At 38.2% G+C, this 21,596-nt stretch overlaps 2 protein-coding genes across 2 annotated transcripts in view; both read right to left on the bottom strand.

Annotated features, from left to right (window-relative positions):
- The window catches only part of si:dkey-13n15.11 (NACHT, LRR and PYD domains-containing protein 12), a 52,373-nt gene extending 46,682 nt beyond the window's left edge, over positions 1-5,691 (bottom strand). The window contains exons 1-2 of the mRNA XM_056457591.1: positions 5,322-5,691; positions 4,610-4,750 (exon numbers count right to left, since the gene is read on the bottom strand). Coding sequence (XP_056313566.1) covers positions 4,610-4,750; positions 5,322-5,554 — 374 coding nt within the window. The 5' untranslated portion in view covers positions 5,555-5,691. The remainder of the gene's footprint in view (positions 1-4,609; positions 4,751-5,321) is intronic.
- A 9,344-nt stretch (positions 5,692-15,035) lies between these two features.
- bmp10 (bone morphogenetic protein 10) lies at positions 15,036-17,499 on the bottom strand. The gene is made up of 2 exons (XM_056456876.1): positions 17,100-17,499; positions 15,036-16,093 (listed from the first exon to the last, which is right to left on the bottom strand). The coding sequence occupies exons 1-2, from the start codon at positions 17,497-17,499 to the stop codon at positions 15,036-15,038; spliced, it is 1,458 nt and encodes a 485-aa protein (XP_056312851.1).
- Positions 17,500-21,596: the final 4,097 nt, after the last annotated feature.

Genomic DNA, 21,596 nt, shown 5'->3' with positions numbered 1-21,596 from the left:
AAAACAGAAAATAGGATTAGGGTGGATCCTGTAAGGTTGATGTGGGTGGGTCACAGGCAGTGTTGTCAGAATGGGCGATTTAGAGTTTGATTGTGCGGGTAAAAATGGCTTAGGCATTTTAACAAAATTTGAGCGGTTTTATAATATAAAATTGCCTGTCCCCAAGGAAGTGAAGGAAAGTTTTGTCAAAATCTGACTCCCTGGACAAATCTGACTCCCGCGGTTTATCAAAAAACTTTTTCCCCCAAATAACAGCAAGAACAAACATAGAAGCATTGTCTGATTTACAGACATGACCTAAATGTGTTCAAAAGAATGTAAAATACCAATTAGGAAGAATTTGTTTTTTATTTTATTTTTTATTATTTTATTTTCATTTTATCTTTAAATATTGTTACGTGCTTGGGGTGTTGCTCTGTTGTTCCTTCCTCCCCTTTCTGTTTTTATTTGCTGCCTACTGTCCTTCTAAAATCTAGGGGTTTTGATTAGCTCATGGAATTTTCACGTGTGGAAATGGGGGTCATTTAAGCGCTCCAGTGACGACTTGGACCAGACTGGGGGGAATCCTTCAACTCTTGTCACTGCGCTTTGTCTTTCTGTGTGACTTGAGTGTATGACCTGTTTTTTATGTCGCTTAATTATGTTGAGTTGTACATATATTCTGAACGTCCAAATTAAATCTGCTTAAATCTACTTAAAGGAAAGTGAAAGTAAAGTACGTCATGTGACTTGCATTTAACATACACGTAGCTGATTCTCTGTTAATCCGTATGTTTTCTCCAGCGAGTGCAGTTTAGTGCGTGGCGTGACGCCGAAGATGTTTTTGTTTTCTGTTTTCAGCTTTCTCTTTAGTTATTATGAGATGGGGTGGGTTCAGTTAGTGCGTGTTTAATTTGTTACCTTTCCTTCCCTCTATCAGGTTTGTGTCAATTTGAATACTTTGCATCTATTGTACACATTTTTAAATATACTTTGGGTGATTTAAATATTCTTATTTTTCTTTCTTATCTTTATTTGTAAATAAAGCGAACCACTTTTTGCCAGGTCCATTTTCTCTGTCTATGCATAACAGCCAACATCTCACGGAAATTAAAAAGATATTGGATTGTTATTATATGTTAAGCCCTTTTCATCCTCCGAGCCACACAGGGTGTAACAAATATTACTCTAATATTTTGGGCTTTTTTATGCATTTAGGCGGGTTTTGGACAGGTTTTGGGCTGGAAAAAGTCAGCTATATCTGGCAACACTGTTTCAAGGCAACCAATGAATCAGCTTTCGTGGGTAGAGCGCTCCTGCAAAAGCATTCAAAACAAAACAAAAAGAATCACATTTAATTATTGAGGGGAATAAAAGGTTTAGTTAATTGTATTGTTTTTTTTAATAATATACAAACTGTTCAGCAGTTATACATTTATGTTTACACAACAGTTCTGTCTGGTTCTTGAATCTGATTGGCTGACAGCAGTGCGATATTTTGCCAGTAACATCACACAAAGGCCTCTTCACCCTTCACTGTGTATTACTGTTGTTGGACAACAAATTGTACTTTTGAGGCTTTTTAGTCGAGAATGTAGTTGTTTAGATTGCAACTATGCAGTTTATTTGTAAGAATAGTGATTATTTTAAAATATTTACAATTTCTGAGAGAGCTCGTCGGCAGGCAAAGACGGTTGACGTTGTCTATCCACAAGATGGCGCCAAGACCGCATAATAAGCCCTTGCTTAAGGTTTTTTCTTGAGCGTGAATAAGAGCTGAAAAACGGGAGTGTCGTGGTATTTAAGGTGGACCGGATGGAGTCAATAGCTGTGTCCCAAATTGCATACTTGTGCACTATTCTACGTCATTTTGCAGTATAAATAGTGTAAGTAGTGCATTCACACTGAAAACTCTAAAAATAACAAGTGCACTTTAATTACACGGATGATGCACTCATTCAGCCGGTAAAATGAAGTGTGTAATGATGGACACTTCATGCACTCAACGACCGCAGGTTTGCCAACGTGGCGGAAGGGGCGGAGCTATCGGGCGCACATGTTGGATAACTTTATTTAATTTGGATAGTGAAAGCAAAATTCTCCTACGAGAGTGATTATAGCGCTTCCTAATGGTGAATGCGGTTCTACTCATGGCAGGTAATATTTGATAGTTTGGTCATTTATTTCTCTGACTTGGCAACCGTCAAACGTCATCAGGTAAACAGGTTGAATTTCTGGTTAGCAAAAAAACATATGTGTCCCATTTGGGACGACACTACCTACATATACTATGCTGTTGAGTGTGTAAGTGCATACGTACATAGTGCATGAGTGTATAGTGTGCCAGTTGAGAAGCTAATAAGAAGCTGCTAATCAACAATATAAAAGTAGTCACAGTGCATACACGCTTCATAGTGTAAGGCTTGGGTTTTGGCTGCCAGTGGGTGAATGTAAATACAGACTATGGACTAGAAAATACCGATGACTATTTTATTGAGCAAAAACTCCAAGAACTGGCGAGGAAATCTCCTAGCTTGTCACACTCTACCTGCTCTTTTCACACACACACACACATACACACACACACACACACACATTACCCTCCTTCTCAGAGGACACAACACACACACACGCCTAGAGCACCAGTTCAGCTTGCTGGGTGCAATTTAGACAATTTACCTCGAACCTGAGCTGAACTATTTTGAAACTTGACCGTTGCATGCGTGTAGGAACAGCTGATGATCCGTAAACAAATAGGCACGCGTCGCGTTTTCAACGTGGCTTTACACGCGATATGAGAATATAAAGAGTTAACCTGATACAGTACACACAGTTACAAGTAACAAAACACAACTAAATACATAATTTGCAAGCTAGAGTAAACGAGGCAACAATTTTAATCGCACGTACTTACACTTGTGAAATGGGGGTAGAAACTGATTCATGATCCACTGATCCATGTTCTAACAGTCCTTACTGATCCTTCCTTTAACAAACAGCCGATGAAGTCTTCTTTGTAAGCATGTAGTTACCAGAAGCACTCGAACTGCTCAAGGCTGGGCTATAATGCTGAGCTTTCATCTTTGGGTAGACTGTCAATAATATCCATCTGCACAGCGTGACTTCATTCGACCGGTGTATGTGTGTGCGTCTCTGTGTGTGTCTTTTTTCTGTGTTAGTGGGCGGGGCCGCATGTTTTAAATCTCTCGGGTTTGCATGCACAACTACATGTGTTTCGTAGTCGTGTCATCACGAAACACCTAATGACTCGTTATCAAGATGACTCGTTTGAAGCACTATGAGTCGACTCTTTTATAGATGAATCAATAGTTTTAAACACTGTACACTTACAGATTTAAGCCTTAGCTGGATATTTCACTTCACTTAGAGCTGTGTTACACACTACATGAAAGGGCATTTTCAAAAACCCATAATATGGGCTCTTTAAGAAGACTATTTCTGTGGTTGTTTTACCTTTTAGATGTAATAAGCATGCATGTATGGGAACCCAGTTCAGTTCAGCGAGCTCTGAAGAGCAGTGTATGATGGTCGCTCTGCCACTGTATCATTCTTTTATCTCAATAATGTAACATTTTATTTTGCGACGGATGTTTGAGTGTCTTTTTCTTTTCCTTTTGCCTACTCATTGTCATTGACTGGCATGTATGTAGTCGACAGCACTTGGGAGAAAGGTATAAAGGCCAATAGGAAGAGCAACATAGTTTCTGTCGCCTTTTTTTTATTCCTTAAAATCTCTGGGTAAACGCTTGGACACCTGGCACCCATTACAATACCGACGGCAACATAGAAATACTGTAGACTGTAATAGACTGTAGGGAGATATCTCTGTAAACGGATGGCATTTCATGTCACGTTCAGCCTTATAATCTTAAAATGTGAGCAAAATCAGCTGTTTTGTCATCACATTAAGGGGTCACACACCAGAAGCGCCGCTTCACATTACGCTATAGAGAATCATTCAAACACTAGCTCTAAAGTGACGTTGGAGAATTAGTAACGGCTTCTGCTGTTCTGACGTCAGCTGCAGATGTGAATGAATGGCGGAAGAAAGTAGTTCCCAATACAAAAAGGATTTTAGACTCTCCGTGTTTAATTTTCTTTTTTATATACAAGATTGTGCCATCGAACTGTTGTATAAATGCAATGCACGCCTCCCACCAGTGCTGATATACAGCCATATCGCACTGTTACTCGTGTGATATTGCTCATATATATATATATATATATATATATATATATATATATATATATATATATATATATATATATATATATATGTGTATATATATGTATGTGTATATATATGTATGTGTATATATATATATATATATATATATATATATATATATATATATATATATATATATATATATATATATAAAACGTAAAAGTGGACAAAAGCGAAACTAGCGAAATCTAGCGAAACACCTATACAGACTGTGCCATTTTAAAATTGTAAGTCTATCATCATAGCCTATTTCAATAATAAGAATAAGATCAGTACAGGTATGAATGTAATGTACCCATACTTGCTACTATTTCCATTTTGTCACATGACATCAAACATGAAGAAAATTAAATGAGTACATAAATGAACGTGTAAACTCACCCATATTTAAATTCTTCTAATGCATCACTGAATTTAGGAGGTTCAGCCATAGACCTGTCACTCTTTAAAGACACATAACCTGATAGTGGAGATGATGGTCTCCGATGGTGAACAGCACAGACCTCTACTTTCTCTGAAAGACTGAAAATACACATTAAAAAAATAGATAACTACCAAATTAAGACTATAGATTAATATATACATTACAAAGTGCTTTTAACAGTAGTTTTTGAGCTTAGCATGTCAACTCTGTATGAGATTTTCAACTGCACAGCTAGATTACAGAATAGCTTTAACGTTAGTGAAGCAATTAACAATGAAGACCACCTAATGTATTATCCATTCTTCATAAATTTTAATTAATTACTGAAAACCATAGAGAATCAAGAGTGTGTCAAAATCTGTATGTATGTTTACATGACTAAATTTAGGAGGTTCAGCCATTGATCTATCACTGCTCTCTGGAGCTGGTAGTGAACAGCACATTTCTGCTCCTTTTTCTCTGAATGACTTCAATGCAGAAATTTTTATATTATTAATACAATTTATAAAATATTGCATAAATATTTAATGTGAATATACTCTAAACAATGTAATCCAAAAAATCATATAATCACGAAAATTACAGTTACTTAACACCCGTTTTATGTTTATTATGAAAGGATTTTTCTGACACACATCACTTTTGCAAAATGTACTCAGCAGGACTCACCTGGGTGGAAAATGTTCTGCTTCATCGCTGAATTTAGGAGGTTCAGCCATGGATCTGTCACTCTTTAAAGACACGTAACTAGGCACTGGAGATGCTGCTTTCTCGGACAAATGATAAATCCCACTCTCTTCCTTTTTCTCATCATTAAAACTCATATTACATACTGTACTGCCCTTCTCCTCTCTCTCCAGAAAGACACTTGGCTTTGACGGAAAGGATTTTTTTTCCTCCATTATAACTCCAACTAAGTTACGTGAAAAGACGTTAACGTTAGGCACTAACTAACAGCTACACAGCGCAGTCCACCACGAGACAAGTTACTATGAACTTATATTTCAAATTAAAAGTCATGACTGTATATAATTTCCTCAAAGCGGTTAATGATTATACAGCACTAAACGGTTTAACGTAAAACTGAAGGACCTTCTGTATATCAAGTCAGGACACGGATTTGTTTTGTTTTGGTTCAAAGTACTACAATATTAAATGACATCACATTTTAATGTAAGAGTAACTATGTTGGAGTAACAAATTCTCTTACGACCTGCTAAGTTAAGTTAAATTCATAATTACCTTTAACCTTTTCACTAACTTTTCCTTAATTCGATTTAGTTTGTGAAGTGTTAACATATACCGTCCTCTTTAAAATTCCATAATAATTGTTAAAGATGAAGAACCTGCTCATGTCGTTTGTTTCTATCTAGTACAGTTAACTGGACACGTCCGGTTTAGGAGTCAGTTAAAAATGGCTTACATTATAGAGCCCTCTAAAGGCAACAACATGTAATAGCCTGTAGATTACAAAAAGCAACGCACATTTTGTGAACAAATATGAGTATTATTTTTAGTCTTCATCAGGTGTACCTCCAGGTAGGCCTACAGTATCATATAGTTTTTGAAAGATGAGCTAGATTAACTGTTGCGTAGGCTGCAGTGACAGCATTTTAACTCTGACTAATAATTATTAGTAAAATTTATGACAATATCAATAACTTTACGATAAATAAACACACAAGATTATTTGTCTATTAAAAATATATTTAACAAAAGAATTATAAATATATTTTTTTAATCTGGGAGATGTCCCTTCGATCTAAGTCAGTTCAACCAAGACTCTGATGACTCTAAAGGTTCATAAAAGATTCAAAAAGTACAAAACATCCATGTATTTCTTTGTATCCATATAATATATAAATACATGCATCTCAAATGGCCACAGACAACACATAAATCTTAACAATCCTAACACAGGTGCAACCACTCACCACTCACCTGTTCATTCATTTCAAGGATTTTCCTTCGCCTTAGTCCCTTTATTAATCAGGGGTCACCACAGCGGAATGAACCGCCAACATATATATTCAACATATATATCCAGCCAAGGCTCGAACCAGCAGCCATCTTGCTGTGAGGCGACATCGCTACCCACCCGTGCTGCCTGCAACCACTCATAAAAAAGGATTTTTAAGCTGATTACTAGTTGAACCAGAAAGCAGCAACATGGAAACCTCAAAAGAACTTCCTAATGACCTAAAAGCTAGGATAATTCATCAACATAAATTAGGAGAGGGATACAAGCTTTCACAAATGTTTAAAGGCTCTATCTCTACTGTCAGAAATATAGTAAGAAAATAAAAGGCCACGGGAACAGTTCTTTTAAACGAAAGATGTGCTAGACCAAGAAAAATATTTCAAAGGCAAAGGCCCTCGCCTTTGGTTAAAATGGTCACAGACCACCTCCAAAGAGCTCCAGACATCTTGCTGCTGATAATGTCATTATACATCGTTCCACAGTCTAGCGCACTCTTCACAACGAACAGCTCAATGCAAGGCTTATGCAGAAAAAAGCCTTTTCCATCTGTATCTGTAGATTCTTAAGAAAAAGTTTCAGGAATCGGTCAAGAGGCTGAAGGTACGCTATGCAGGGTTGGATGTTTTAGCAGGACAATGACTCAAAGCATAGCTCCAGATCTACCAAGGAATTCCTGCTCAGACATGATACAATGTTCTAGAATGGCCATCCCAGTCCCAAGACTTGAACATCATCAAAAAACCTATAGATTGATTTGAAAAGCACTTCACCCATCAAACCTGTCTGAACAGGAGAAATTTTGCAGGAAGAATGGTCCAAAGCGCCTTTAGATAAAATTCAGGGACTTGACTACAAGAAGCGTCTACAGACTGTTATTTCAGCAAAAGGTAGCTCTACAAAATATGGATTTTTATTATTGTGTTGGGGTGCCCAAATTTATGCACCTGTCTGTTTTAGTTGTGATTACATCTGTTGATTAAATAAATGTTATGTCAGAACTGAAATGTTGCTTTTTCCATAGGTATAAATATATTCAAATCAAATTGCTGCTTTGCATAAAACTGTAGATTTAAGCTTTCATAGTGTTTTCCACCACTGATTTGGTAAATCTTGTAAAATTGGAAAATCATCAGATACAGTACAAGCACAGTTTTTCTTTGAATGAGAAACATGCACTGTATGTATACAGTAAGTGCACAGTAAAATAGTTTTATATAATGCTGCGTGAACATCTGAGAATATTTACCATTAATATCATCCTATAATTCATATATTCCAAATGTACAAATCTCATTTTCGTGCCTTCCAAAACAAAGTAAAAAGAAAGAAAGCGTCGGAGAAACTTTGTAATATTACTTTATTGTAAAATTTCATTTCAAATACACATTACTTAATATGTGGCTTCTATATGTCATACTAACACTTACATTAAAACTACGCTTCCACTAGATTATCATGCAATGAAACTCACTTGCAGCAGATGTTTACTGATTTAAGACACTCGGCTTTAATACAGTATGCTGCAATCAATTGTGTCTGGTATGTCATCACCACGAGGTGGAGCCAACCATCAGTTATTTGCTTGTTGTCACTGTGTCCAATGACCAGAGTTAACAACAGTTTGTTTTGCATCTATATTAAAATACATGGGTACTTTTTATTAGCTTGTAATTATTATTCTTTTTTCCAAATAACAAATATTTGTAATTGTTTTTATTTAAACAACAGACTGTTTGACAGTACTTTAATACTTGTACAAATGATAACCATGGAGTAAAAATGTAAGAATGTTAGCAGATAACTCTCAAAGCAAACAAATTAATTATTTTGATTTAGACAATCAGCCTCTGATTAAGTAAAATAATCAATAACATTAAAATGGATTTAAATTTCCAACATTATTGCTGGTCACTTTCTAATATGTTTGTCATTTGTCATTTTTTAGATATTTTTTATACCTTTTATCTTTACATTTTTATATGAAACCAACTGTAGTGAAATACAGCAGACTGGATTTAATCCAAGAGCTGACATTACTAATCACATCAAACAAAAATATGAAGAGTTTAGATGCAAAAACCTCTAAATGCCATCTGAAATGTTCTCCTAAAATTACCATTTTTTTTCAGTCTCTTGTGTTTATGTTCAGTTATTTCACTTTAAAGGCAATGTAAACAACTTATTTGTCACTATAAAAGTAAAACTACTGAGCCTACACACAGGAGTTGGAGAAAAATGCTAATTTTAGAAGAAAATATCAGATGGCTTTTAGAGGTTTTTGCATCTGAACTCTTCATATATATTTATTAAAAGACACAAAAACAAGTGACACATGTCTTTTTTTTAAAGTAACAATAGTATGCTCGCTATCGGCTCATACTAATAACTTTCTCTGTCAACACAATAAATGTATTCCCGGAATTAGCTGACAAATTCCAGACGCAAATGCTTGTAAATAGCTCATTAATGGGCCGCAGCTCAAAGGCTTGTGTGTATTTGGTCTGGAGGTCCTGAACGGTCATCATTCAAACTCAATAAACACACTGGAGGGTCTACATTGTTTCCCATCCACGATTTAAAGGGATAGTTCACCCAAAAATAAAATGAATTTCATTTACTCAGTCCCTTTATTCATCAGCCGTCGTCACAGTGGAATGAACCGCCGTTGATATCCAATGAAGGTTCAAGACACCCTGGAGTACTTTTTAAATTTTTTTTACAGATTTGTGTGTGTTGAGCATCAGTTAAGACAACGTTAGCACCTGTCAGCCTTAATTAAGGGGAAAACTGGATCATTTTGAGCTTTTGTCAGCTGATTTCAAAGGTTTAAAATAATTTTTGGGCCGGGATCAAAATCGGTGATGTAGCACAAATCTGCTAGTGGAGTGATGAAACGGGGGCTTTCCATTATTATTCATAGCAGAGTTTTCTTATCCTTTGAGAAGACCCTGCTTCTTAATTTTTCATGAGAGCACATGCTTTCCGAAGGCAAGGTAGGCCTGCCAAACGGTGAGACCCAATGACAGGGTGAGACGGCATCCATATTTGGCAGTATTTAGCTGTTCATGAAGGGTCATATGTGTTTGTTTCCATGATCCACTTTGCATGTGGTTTGTTGCATGTTTTTGTCATGATACTGTCAGGGCCGAAACAGCAAAACTGTACAGAGAGCTGTACGAGAATTGGAGAATGGTGGACTTTGTATTTTATCAGTTGAGTTCATTACCATTCAGACACATTGCCCATATCCGTGCTGCTGTGTTTAGAGCTGCAACAACGAATCGATTAAATCGCTAAAAATCGCTAAAAATCGATTACTATAAGCGTTGGCAATGAATTTCATAATCGATTCGTTGTGTTGCAAAAAAAAAAATAACAATTTAGCTCAGCGTGGAGCGGAGTGAACACGGCCTCTCTCCATCTCTCGCGCACTGATAGAGTTCTGCACCTCAAAGATAAGGATGATGCGGAAGGGAGCAACACCTGGGTAAATCACTACAGAATCCAACTTTTGTTCTGTTTTGAAGTGAGAACCGTAAAGTCCCTGGTGCTGGTGTTTTGTGAGCGCTGAGGTTAAGTTGGTTTAGTTTTCAGTCCTGACACATTCAGTGATAGACAGCATTAACTCAAAAAACTCGTACCCTAAAAAGATCTAAACTGTGTTTCCTACCAAAAGACAAAGCAGGTTATGTTTTACAGCTGTCTTTTTATTTTCTTTCGCTCGATATTACGAGCACTGCTCCGTTTAAGCAGTCGCAATATGCGTTTAGCCGAGAGAGCTCGCGCTGAGCAGAGGTCTCAGTAAAGGACCGTCAGAAAAACGCTTCTTTTTCCGTTTTTTTTTTTCGAAAACAAAACCAACTTAACTCCGCTGAGAAATACGTCACAATTATGCAGCGTTTTAATCGCCTAATACTTATTTTATGTTTTAGACATGTAAATACACACAATGAACTAGCAAAACAATACATTTAGAGTTTGTAAAACACTCAAGGAAGTCTAACAATCCATTCAAATATAATTTGCCAATGTGTTTTATTCATATCAGATACACATAGTGAAAGTAACTATAAAGTTGAATCTACTCTTCTCTAAGTTCACCAGCCACCTCAGGGATGAGCTTTTTTAAATAAAGGGTTGGAAATAAATGCTTTTCTTTTTTTTTTTTATCCGATTCATCGAATAATCGAAAAAATAGTCGTCAGATTAATCGATTATTAAAACAATCATTAGTTGCAGCCCTAGCTGTGTTCACCTACAGTATAGCAGGTCACACATCAAATGCGTTACACCAGACGTGCACATTCGCATGATATTTAACATAAAAATATTCAGATCGCGTTCTGTGGCATGGCAGAAATATGGACTTGCGGCACCGGTGTGTGTACCCTAAAAGAAAACAAAGTTTAGAATTCTGAAATGCGTGCTCTACGCGGCACTTCTGGTGTGCGACCCCCTTAACTTTAAAATCCTCTGGAATACTGGCAGGGCTAATGGTTGAAATAGATACGGTAAGAGAACTGCTGCACTGCTCCACTGTGTCTGCATTCAGACCCTTGGATTGAGGAGGAGTGAAGTCCTCCTCATTTTGTGTTTATATAAACTTGATGATCTTTTTAATGATATAATAAACTGTGGTTATGAGTATATGAAATTACAAATAACGAATGTAGCAGGGCATTAAATTACTTACTGTTTATTTCTTTGCATTTTAACTTTATAAACGATAAAATCATGCGTCTCTTCACGGTTTGTGTCTCATTTTGTGAGCCAACTGACAACAATTGTTAGTTCCCCTCTTTTTTCCCTGCTCTGCCAGCTACGCCCGCTCCTCCCTCTACTCTCAGAGTTCCACGCCCATCTTGGAGCATTTTTTGGAAAAATTCTTAGGTAGACTTAAACCAAAAAAAAAGGGGGGGGGGGGTTTCATGGCCCTTTAAGATCAAAAAATACTATGGAATAATAACAGCCAACAGGTTGGTGGTGAAAGGTGGTGCGCGCACACTGAAGAGCGGGTATGGAGATGATTGCGCATTGGGTTTGGTGCGCATGAAGACTGTACCAAAAAGCTGGCCGGACTGTGCCAAAAAGCTGAGGAGCGGAGATGGGGTTAGGGGGGGCTGTGGCATTCTGGGAGTTTTCCAGGAGACAGTCATGGCTTTAGTGACAATAAATCAAAGGTTTGAACATTAACAATCTTATTAATTAATATTGTTTGAGAACTATTCTGGCGAAATTCAATTGAGAAAAATTAGCTGAAAATTTTGCTGGTTCACAATGCAAGCCACACATACAGTTTCTTCAAAATATAATTTTATTTACACCTTCTGTGCGTTTGTACATGGCAAAATACATTGTTTTACAATGGCACCTGGCATTTACCAACTTCACATCTTAAATACATAGTGAAAAAGCTAAAGATGTCCCCAGTCCAAACCACCCCAAAAACAGATAGAAAAAAAAAGGAAGAAACAAATACGTCTGCACAGTCTCAAGCCTCAAGCCTGTGTGGTCATTAGTTTCCAGTCAGCTTCCCATGGATGTGGATCTGTTGACACATGTAAAACTATGGGCCCTTTGAGCTGCTGGTCTTCAATGGGAAGTTACATTTATGAATTGCTCCCACACCCAATGTCTAAACAGCGAGCTCTGGACTGATCGTGGCTAAATATATCTTGTTAAGGAGTTCTGGAGTGTCTGGGTGCAAGGGACAAAAGGATCAACAAACTATTTAAAGATATACACAAATCATAACAAGACGTCAGTGCTTGAGAAGTGATTGATTAAACATTGCTTGTGTATTTCGACACAAACTAGATGAGAAAAGGATAAATTATTACAATTAGTAATTTGATTTTAAATTAATTTATATACTCGTATACCCATACTCTTTGCAAAACAACATCTTACAGTGTCATATTCTCTGTATAGTGTACGCAGTCATACTGTATATACAGTATTGCAATACAAAGTCACCTAAATAACAACAAAAACAAATAAATTAATCAATAAATAAGCTTTATGATAAGTCAAAGCAGCAGAACACAAATTGTACTTCAACGATAGTGAAGTCAGTAGAGACATAAAGTCAGTAATGCAAAGTATGCGTCAGGCATGGGAATAATCCTGGCAGATATTATCAGTCTGAAAAGTCTTGTGAGGGATATCTGTGGGTGGCATGACCTCGCGAGAGTTTCCATTCATTCTCCTGGTCTAGTGGTGATAAGGGTCCAAAAGGAGGAGAGGGATGACAGAGGAGTACAGGAGGAGAGCGATGGGGAGTAAATGATGCGCCTTCGCTTTAGGGTAGATTGGGGTCATCCAAACGTTGATATGATATAAAAGCTGCCTCTTGTTGCCAGGAATCACAGCGTCTGTCTCCGACCCTCCGTGCAGCTTGGAACTGTCTTTGGTGCGCACACAAATGTTTTTTTCAGTCCTGACACCTTCTTATCACGTTCGTGCTCAGGGGTGGAAGCACAGCTCGCACGGCATGTGGAGCAGGAGGGGGTGAGAGAGCCCCTCGACATCCCCCTTGCTGATGCTGTCTGTCACCAATGGGACGAGGTTTCCTTTTCAATGTCCCATTCTTCCATCTAAGTAGTGATTTATGGATTCATCAGTTCATTTCATTTGGAAATACAGACAAGGTTTAAAAAAAAATAGGAAAAATGTGACCGAGAGAAAATATAATATTTTATAACAGCTTAATTCTGGATGGTTTTCAGTAAAGACATTTTAAACGTTTATACAAAACTTTCCCATTGACTCCCTATTTATTGTTTAGTTTTTTTTTTGCAATTAGTCTCATTTACTGATCAATGAGTCAAGAAGATCAAGAAGGTTGTGGAATAAAGGTAATAATAATGTTGCAAATAATGTTCAGTTTCGTGCACAAACAGATTGATTTGATTCATAAGATCTCAATGTACACTACATGTATACTTGGAGTATTATTAATTTTGGGCTTGACTGTATCAGTAGGAGTCACAAGTATTCATTAAGTTTTTTATTTAGTTTTACTTTTAGTTAGTTTTTCGACTAATGAAATAAATGTTTGACTTACATTTACGATGGAGTAAGTAAATTGAATGAAAATGCTTTATTTTAGGGGGAAACCATCCCTTTAATTAATTTAGAGTTTCAAAATGAGGGGGAATATGCCCAAAGTGTCATAAAACACACCCAAACCAATTGCTTTCCACATTAACCTTCAATTAAAACCTTTTGTCATTCTCAAAAACAAACCTACTGTATGATGAGCAAATGCCAAGTGTGCATCCTCAAAACCGCTTCAAACACCTAATACAGACCCAGATTATAGAGCTCTCATTAGTCAGCTGGCATGTTCCTTGTCTATGAAAATCTATTTAAGATGAAGTATCTATATTTAAAATGCCATCATCCAACCAGACCATGTGGTTTTTGCTCATGTGTGGTTACAGTTGTTTCTGAATAGTTGCTTCATTAAATTATAAGGAAAGTAAGTACTGAAGTTACTGGTAACATATGAATTGTAAGAGAAAACATATGCTGGATAAGTTGGCAGTTCATTCCGCTGTGGTGACCCCTTAATAAATAAAGGGACTATGCTGAAGGAAAATGAATGAATGAATGAATGAATGAGTGAGTGATAAAACATCTGTACACTGATCACACATGACTTCTGGTACAGACGCACTTGGTGAATGAGACCTATTGTTTGTATTACTGTTTTCATAAGTCAGACTGCTAACCAGGATACATTCGGAAGTCCAGACTGGTCCATTCTGGTGTGTTTTACGCCTCCCTTCGTTTACAAGACTCTTCTGATAACACTTTGACTTATGCTTGGACAGTTTGTATCAAATGCATTCTGTTAGGCAGGAAACAGCGTATTGACTTGGTGGTGTCACGATACGGAGCTTGGTGGAAACTGGAAACAGGCAGTTTCACAGGCTTTTTGTCTCTGATAGGGTCACTGGACTGACCCGTGGTGCTTGAGTTCGCTGCCATCCCCACGAAACACCCACTTAGCTAGGACTCTGCTGACGCAAAACGATATGGCCAAGTATGTAACGAGTTGGAGTTGATATAATCTCTGACTTAAACTTCAGTCTGTACTGATAAGAACAGCTCATTTATCCCGAGGCGGGTCAGTGGTTCAATTATTGTCTTATGTTCCACCCAATCCTTATTCAGCAGGGATAAAATGGCCACCGGTCCAACTAAATCTTGCATTGTGGCTCCTTTTCACGTGGCAGATTCCACAACTGATATCATGACTCCTGCTAACGCTGTTAAGGTTGGGAGTAAGTGCTCATCCACTGCCATTTGGAATGTAGGCTATAGACAATGAATGTCTTTTAGTCTCCTTACAATCGATGCCAAGCATCACCCCACTTCCCCATGTCCATCAAATACTATCTGCACCCACACTTGGCCACTACCATTCCTTCAAACTTATACTGATACGTGACCACACCTGCATCATCTAGGTAGAGCAGGGAGATGGGATCTAGTTCAGTTGGAACGCAACAAGCCCTGGACACAACTTGTGGACTTTTCAGACTGACCAAAGTTTGTATAACTGCATGTTTTGTAGGTGTAACGTCTTTGGTTAAAGGGTATGTGCAGACCCCTGTACACTCAAAGGCTTCATAACCAGTCGGCGCCAAGATCCAGCTGTCCCAGCCGATGTCTTTGAAGTCCACATAGAGGGAGCTCTTTTTACACTGGTTGCCTTTGGCATTGCGTCGGATTCTAGATGCTGTGTCATAGATGAGGTTGGAGCGCATCTGCAGGAGAGCTTCCTCACTCTGCTCTTCTTCTTCATTGCCATCTTTTTGTCCAAGGTCACCCCAAAGGCCAGTCATCTCCAGCTCAAGGTTGTCTTGAAGGCCTGGCCGGTTGGTCTCGTGCTGGATCAGCTCATTCAGCTCTCGTTTTGCTCCACGATGGTCTCTGCTCTGGTCATCAGAGTACACGATCATTAAGGGTTTGTGTTTTTCCTCAGGGCTGGTGTCAATGTCCATGTCCCCTTCTATGGCATTGCTTATATTTTCACCTTCGGCCACACTCTGAGAGTCCAAACTTGCTATGTGGACCTCCAGCTTGTGGGTGGTCCCATAGTCTGATTTCCGCCAAAGGTGTACTGCAGCAGTCATGTCAAAAGATTCCCATGCATTATCTGTACCATAAACCTGTCGAGATGCTAACTCCACTAGCTCTGTTTCACTCTCTTGATCTCCTCCATCAATATTGTCTCTTTTTACTTGCTGGCTGCTGTTTGTTTCAAGCAGTTTGACCTCATATATGGTCACTTTTCGGTCAACACCAGCATATTTGTTGCGGTCAGTCTGGACCAGAGTGTACAGTCGGAGTTCAGCTGTGGTGACTCTCTCGTGGTGTGGGATTGACACGTTGAAGAGAAGTGGGTGTCGTCTCACTCCACCAGGTCCCATACTGTATGGGGAGGAGTCTGGAGAGAACAAGACAGACAAATGTTAGGAATTCTAATTCCCACAACTTCATGTGTGTGAAAAATGTCTAAAAATATTACAATATAAAAACTAATTTACATTTTTGTCAAAAAAGGTAGAACATAAAATAGTATTATATATTTATCAATGTATACAATTTGTACGTGTGAATTTAGACAACCTTTATGGTGTAGGTGAGTGAGTATTGGTTATAGACAACACAAGAATAGTACATTTCATTTAAATTGCTGCACAACAAAGCACTTGAAGCCTCTTTTTGTTTATCAAAAAGGCACCTATCATCTCAATAAATTGCTGATAATTCAGCATGCATATTTATTAAGTATGAATGACAATGCAATTATTTACTACAGTACACAACCAAAATAGCTTTTCAAGACTCATTCATTCATTTTCTTTTCAGCTTAGCACCTTTATTAATTAGGGGTCGCCACAGTAGAATGAACCACCAATTTATCCAGCATAAGTTTTACGCAGTGGATGCACTTCCAGCTGCAACCCATCACTGTGAAACACCCATACACTCTCATTCACACACATACATTACGGACAATTTAGCTTACCCAATTCACCTATATGTCTGCATGTTTTTGGACTTGTGGGGAAAACCTGATCACCCGGAGGAAACCCACGCGAACACAGGGAGAACATGCAAACTCCACACAGAAATGTCAACTGACCCAGCTGAGGCTCGAAGCAGCGCCCTTCTTGCTGTGAGGCGACACTGCTACCCACAGTGCTACCGCGCCGCCCTTTTTAAGACTCTTTTAGATATTTTTTTTCAGCAGAACATTTGTCTTTCCCAGCTACATTTTCATGAATTACTTAAATAATTAATTAATTAAATTTTTTGGAAACCATTATATATCACATAAACAGTAGAAAAAAATAAGTTGTTGTTTTTTTTTTAAATAAAAAATAACAAAAATTCCTACAATACAAATGATTATACTGTCCTCATTGGAAAGGAAAATAAGCTGTTACCTTCATTTTTAAAGCTGCGTACGATGTTTGCCGAAGGCATTGCTGTTCGGTCATTGGCGAAGCGGTTGTAGAGTTCCAACATATATTCAGGTGGCTCTACACGAGTGGCTCCTTGATGCGCAGGAGAGCTGGGACGAGTCAGATTAAAAGTGCGCAGAAACTGTCCCTTCAGGGTCTCCATCAAACTCTGCATGTTCGCCTCACTGTCCTGCTCCAAGAGTGAAGGATCCAAAATGCCTCCATGTCCATCATCCAAACCTGGAGCAGTGCGGTGCCTCTCCGGGGAGCTGATGGGGCTACTTTGCACACAGAAAGGCCCCCAGAAAAGCAGGGAAAAGGCCAATAAAACAGACGTGGCAGATGAAAACATAATCCAAAAGTAATTTTTGCTACCGGCCATGACGCAAGACAAATGTGTATCAGCAATATGTGCAGCAGGTGAAATCTATAGATCCACTATCAAAAGCGCTTAAATTCAGTACACAACTTTTTCTGGACAGAGGTTTAGTTGTTGCTCCAATGCAAAACTTAAGAAAGTAGACTTGTCCTTTGCTGTTCTGGTTCAATATGTAGCCGCACACTGATGGCTGCATTAAAGTGCCTCTATTCCTGAACTCTGAGCATTTATTCTTCTTCTCACCTTTTGATGTCTGAAAAGTTTGAGGGTGGTTTCACTACGTGAAAGAGATGTCCCTCTGTGCCATCTCTTTTCAAATGTTTTTTCCTCTCTCTCTCTCTCTCTCTCACTCTCCCTACTTTCTCTCTCTGTCCCTTATCTGCAAACTAGGAAGCTCTGCAGTTCTAGTGTTCATAGTGTGTGTGTGTGTGTGTGTGTGTGTGTGTGTGTGTACCGTTATCTTCTTTCTTTTCCTTAATGAGGACTTTGTAAACATCGCTCTGATACGTGCAGAAGCCCCTTCCTTTGTTTGGGTGGGTGAGCCAGGGCAGATTTTGGGCCTAGTGTTTATTTGTTTTTCCTATGACTTCCTATGAGTGCTGGGACCTAAGTTCATTGACCGTTTCTTTTTGACAAACGTCTGAAGAGTGCCTCCGTATCTTTGATGTGACGGAAATTGAATTGCAATGAGGTGTGAGGCATTGCTGGATAAACTGAAAGCAGCCACTTTTATTGCCATTGTAGTGCTGTTATCAGAATATCTGTCAGCCTCTGTAGGAATCTGGAAAGTATCCATTACAATGAAATAAGTTTGCAGTACTTGAAAAAAATTTCCTAGTGGAAAAGGATTTTCAAACTGTGCACAGATTACTTCAACTCTTTTTCTAACACTAACCAATCATGCCAAAAATTCCATACAACATTTTGTTTGTATTTCCACTTCTTCTGGAGCATCTTATCATCTGTAGAAGGGTGCCTGCTAAAGAGCTTCTGTGCTTATGGCAAAAACAAATCGCTCATTCGGAAATGAAGAGAAGCCCTTATCGCTGGTTCTGAGAGGTTGACACAGCTCCCTGGCCAGTGGAAAACGTCTCAGGAGGCTTAGGATGACAAGTACGCAATAGACAGTCTTCGTACAGTAGCACATCCCATCCAGACAAAACAGTATTGAGGCAATTTCCAGTGTAATGATTCAGTTATACTGTAGTTTCTACTTCCAATACTTCCCCCAAGATCAAGACCAGGCACAAGATCTAGAGAACTGGTTCGTTTTATCTTTAAGGTGCTTCTTTGCAAACAACAATATTTGAAGGTCTTACTGTGGTCATTTATTTTACCCCTTGTGTGCTGTTTCTATGTGCTTCATAGAACTCCATATAAAAGCTAGAAACTTTTTTTTGCACAGGCCTATCCAGCGGTGGAAAGAGTGCTGAAAAATCATACTTAAGTAAAAGTATCATTACTTTAGTAGAGTAAAAGTATCTGTTGTAATTATTACTCAAAGTATGAGTAAAAAGCCCTTTCAAAAGTACTCAAGAGTAGTGAGTTTAACGCTATAAAAAGCTGATGCATTTACATGTAATTTGTGGATGTGTGCAAACGTAACATTCAGTAGTGCATTTAGTCATTGCCCAGCAGACACAGAATATGAGAAGACATTAATATTAGGTTATGTATAACCTAATATAGGTTAAATGTTAGGTTTAGGTTGACATGTCAGGTGACCAAAATTCAATGTCTAGTCAGCGTCTAAGGACAACGTTATTTTGATCTCCAATAGCAATGTCAAATGACGTTGATATTTTGTTGATTTTAGGTTGTGTTGGAAAGTGACCAAAATCCAATGCTGAGCCAACATCTTAAACCAACATCATACTGATGTCAAATACTGACATTTATTTGTCAGGTTTGGCAACCAAAATCCAACATCTGATAGACATCATAGTGGTAACGTCCACACAACGTTAAGCTGTAACATCATTAGACGTTGATATTTGGTTGATTTTAGGTTGAATGTTGGACATTCACGTCGGCCTGACATTGAGTTCTGACATCAAAACCGTTTTTTAAAACCAAACAAAATGCAACATCTCCACAATGTCGAGGTACAATGTTTGCTCGGTGTTTAAGGCCATTTCAGTCATCATACAGTAAACATCTGTCATCTTCTCATCAGTGACATGCATCTAAACAGTCTCTAGGTCAGTGCGTCTACAGATTTTAGACATCTTCTTTGACACTTTTATTGCTTCCAAACAGTTTGCTGCAATTATGAAGTCTTTAGGTAGTTTATTAGGATGCGATTTACCTTCCATGTGCGATTTGATTGGACTGAAATCACAGGATTGATTTTTTCTAATCCCTATAGACAAGAAACAATAAAGTTGTGACTGCAGGTTGAAGTACTGAAAGTAGTAAAAGTACCAATACAAAAGAACCAATATGCTATCCCTCTCAGATGCAGAAAAGCTAGTCCATGCTTTTATGACTTCTAGGCTGGATTACTGTAATGCTGTGTTCGCTAGTTGCCTGGCACCCTATATTAATAAAGTTTAGCTAGTACAAAATGCAGCTGCCAGAGAGCTAGTACAAAATGCAGCTGCCAGAGTTCTAATCAGGTCTAGAAAATATGATCATATCATCCCAATTTTATCCTCCTTACACTGGCTGCCTGTTAAGTTTTAAAACATTGCTTCTTACCTATAAAACTTTAAATAATCTAGCTCCTGTTTATCTAACCAACCTTCTGTCTCGCTACAATCCAACCCGCTTTTTAAGATCTCAAAACTCAGGGCTTCTGGTAGTACCTAGAATAGCAAAGTCTACTAAAGGAGGTCAACCCTTCTCATTTATGGCTCACTCTGGAATAATCTTCCTGATAATGTCAGAGGCTCAGACACTCTTGCAGTTCAAAACTAGATTAAAGAGCTATCTTTTTAGTAAAGCATACACTCAATGCATCACATAGCGGTATGATGCATGCATTTGCTCCAGGCATCTTGTTTATATACACTATGAACAGCAGCTACGTTAATTATTCTCTTTATTCTCTATTTCCACCTGGGGATACTCATCCCGAGGCCCCCAGAGATTATGCAGTGCCACTGATGTGTTCCAAGACCTGTGAAGAGACTATCCCAAAGTTCCCACAATCCCAGACCAGGCCATATCCTGAGCAGCTGCTGTGGTGGTCATGGAGGAGTAAAGAGCATGCGTCTGATTCCTGTGAGACTCCAGGGACAGACGAGTCTTCGCTGACCTCCAGCGTTCTCCAGCCTCCGATGCCTAGACTGCAGCTCTGCACAAGATGTTTGGCTATAGGAGAAATGGTCGTGCCCAACTGAGCCGGGTTTCTCTCGAGGTTTCTCTCGAAGTTTTTTCCTCGCCGCTGGATCTACTGGCTCGCATAGTTCGGGACTTGTAGAGCTGCTCATCGATGGATTACTCTTCAGTGTTTGGACTTTCAGCAGTGAAATTTAAACCACACTGAACTGAACTGAACTTTAACACTGAAAACTGGACTGACACTGTTTCAATTCAATATAATCTTCTATGTGAAGCTGCTTTAACACAATCTACATTGTAAAACTGTTATACAAATAAAGATGAATTGAATTGAATACATAGCAGAAGTGATCAATTTAACATGTTTTTTCTATTAATATTAAGACTCCCTGTTTAATATCCACTGTTCACTGCATTCAATCATCTTTAGAGCTACAGTAAAAGGGCTAAAGGAACAATCAATAAAATTGAAAACAATTTACTTACCAACATATTTTTCCAAACCTCTTTTCTTTTATCTAGATGTAGAATACAAAAAAAGAAATTCCGAAGAACTCTGAAGAATGAACACACCTACAGTACATTAAATACAAACTGTTAACTGTTAAGTGTTTAAACATTTGTAAGGCGTAAATCATTTGGACAGTTCGCCCATATTATGTTTAATGATTTGTATTTGTTCTGTTTCAAAGAATTGTTCTTTAAAAACGTGTTAGTGCTTTACAGATAATAATATAATTTAAAAGACAAACACACGCTACATTAAATTATAGCATTAAAACATGTTTTTTGTCTAATACAAATGGCAATCAATG

Source organism: Danio aesculapii, chromosome 5, assembly GCF_903798145.1.
Source record: "Danio aesculapii chromosome 5, fDanAes4.1, whole genome shotgun sequence".
NCBI classification, from domain to species: domain Eukaryota; kingdom Metazoa; phylum Chordata; class Actinopteri; order Cypriniformes; family Danionidae; genus Danio; species Danio aesculapii.
The sequence above is the reverse complement of the archived record's forward strand: the minus strand, read 5'-3'. Positions and strand labels throughout refer to the sequence as shown.

Bases quoted from the DNA above. Each gene is read 5' to 3' on its own strand.
- bmp10 (XM_056456876.1), bottom strand. From the start codon at position 17,499: ATGGCCGGTAGCAAAAATTACTTTTGGATTATGTTTTCATCTGCCACG. The intron at 16,094-17,099 runs GTAACAGCTTAT...TGTTCTCTCCAG, and splicing joins ACGCAGCTTTAAAAATGAAG to ACTCCTCCCCATACAGTATG.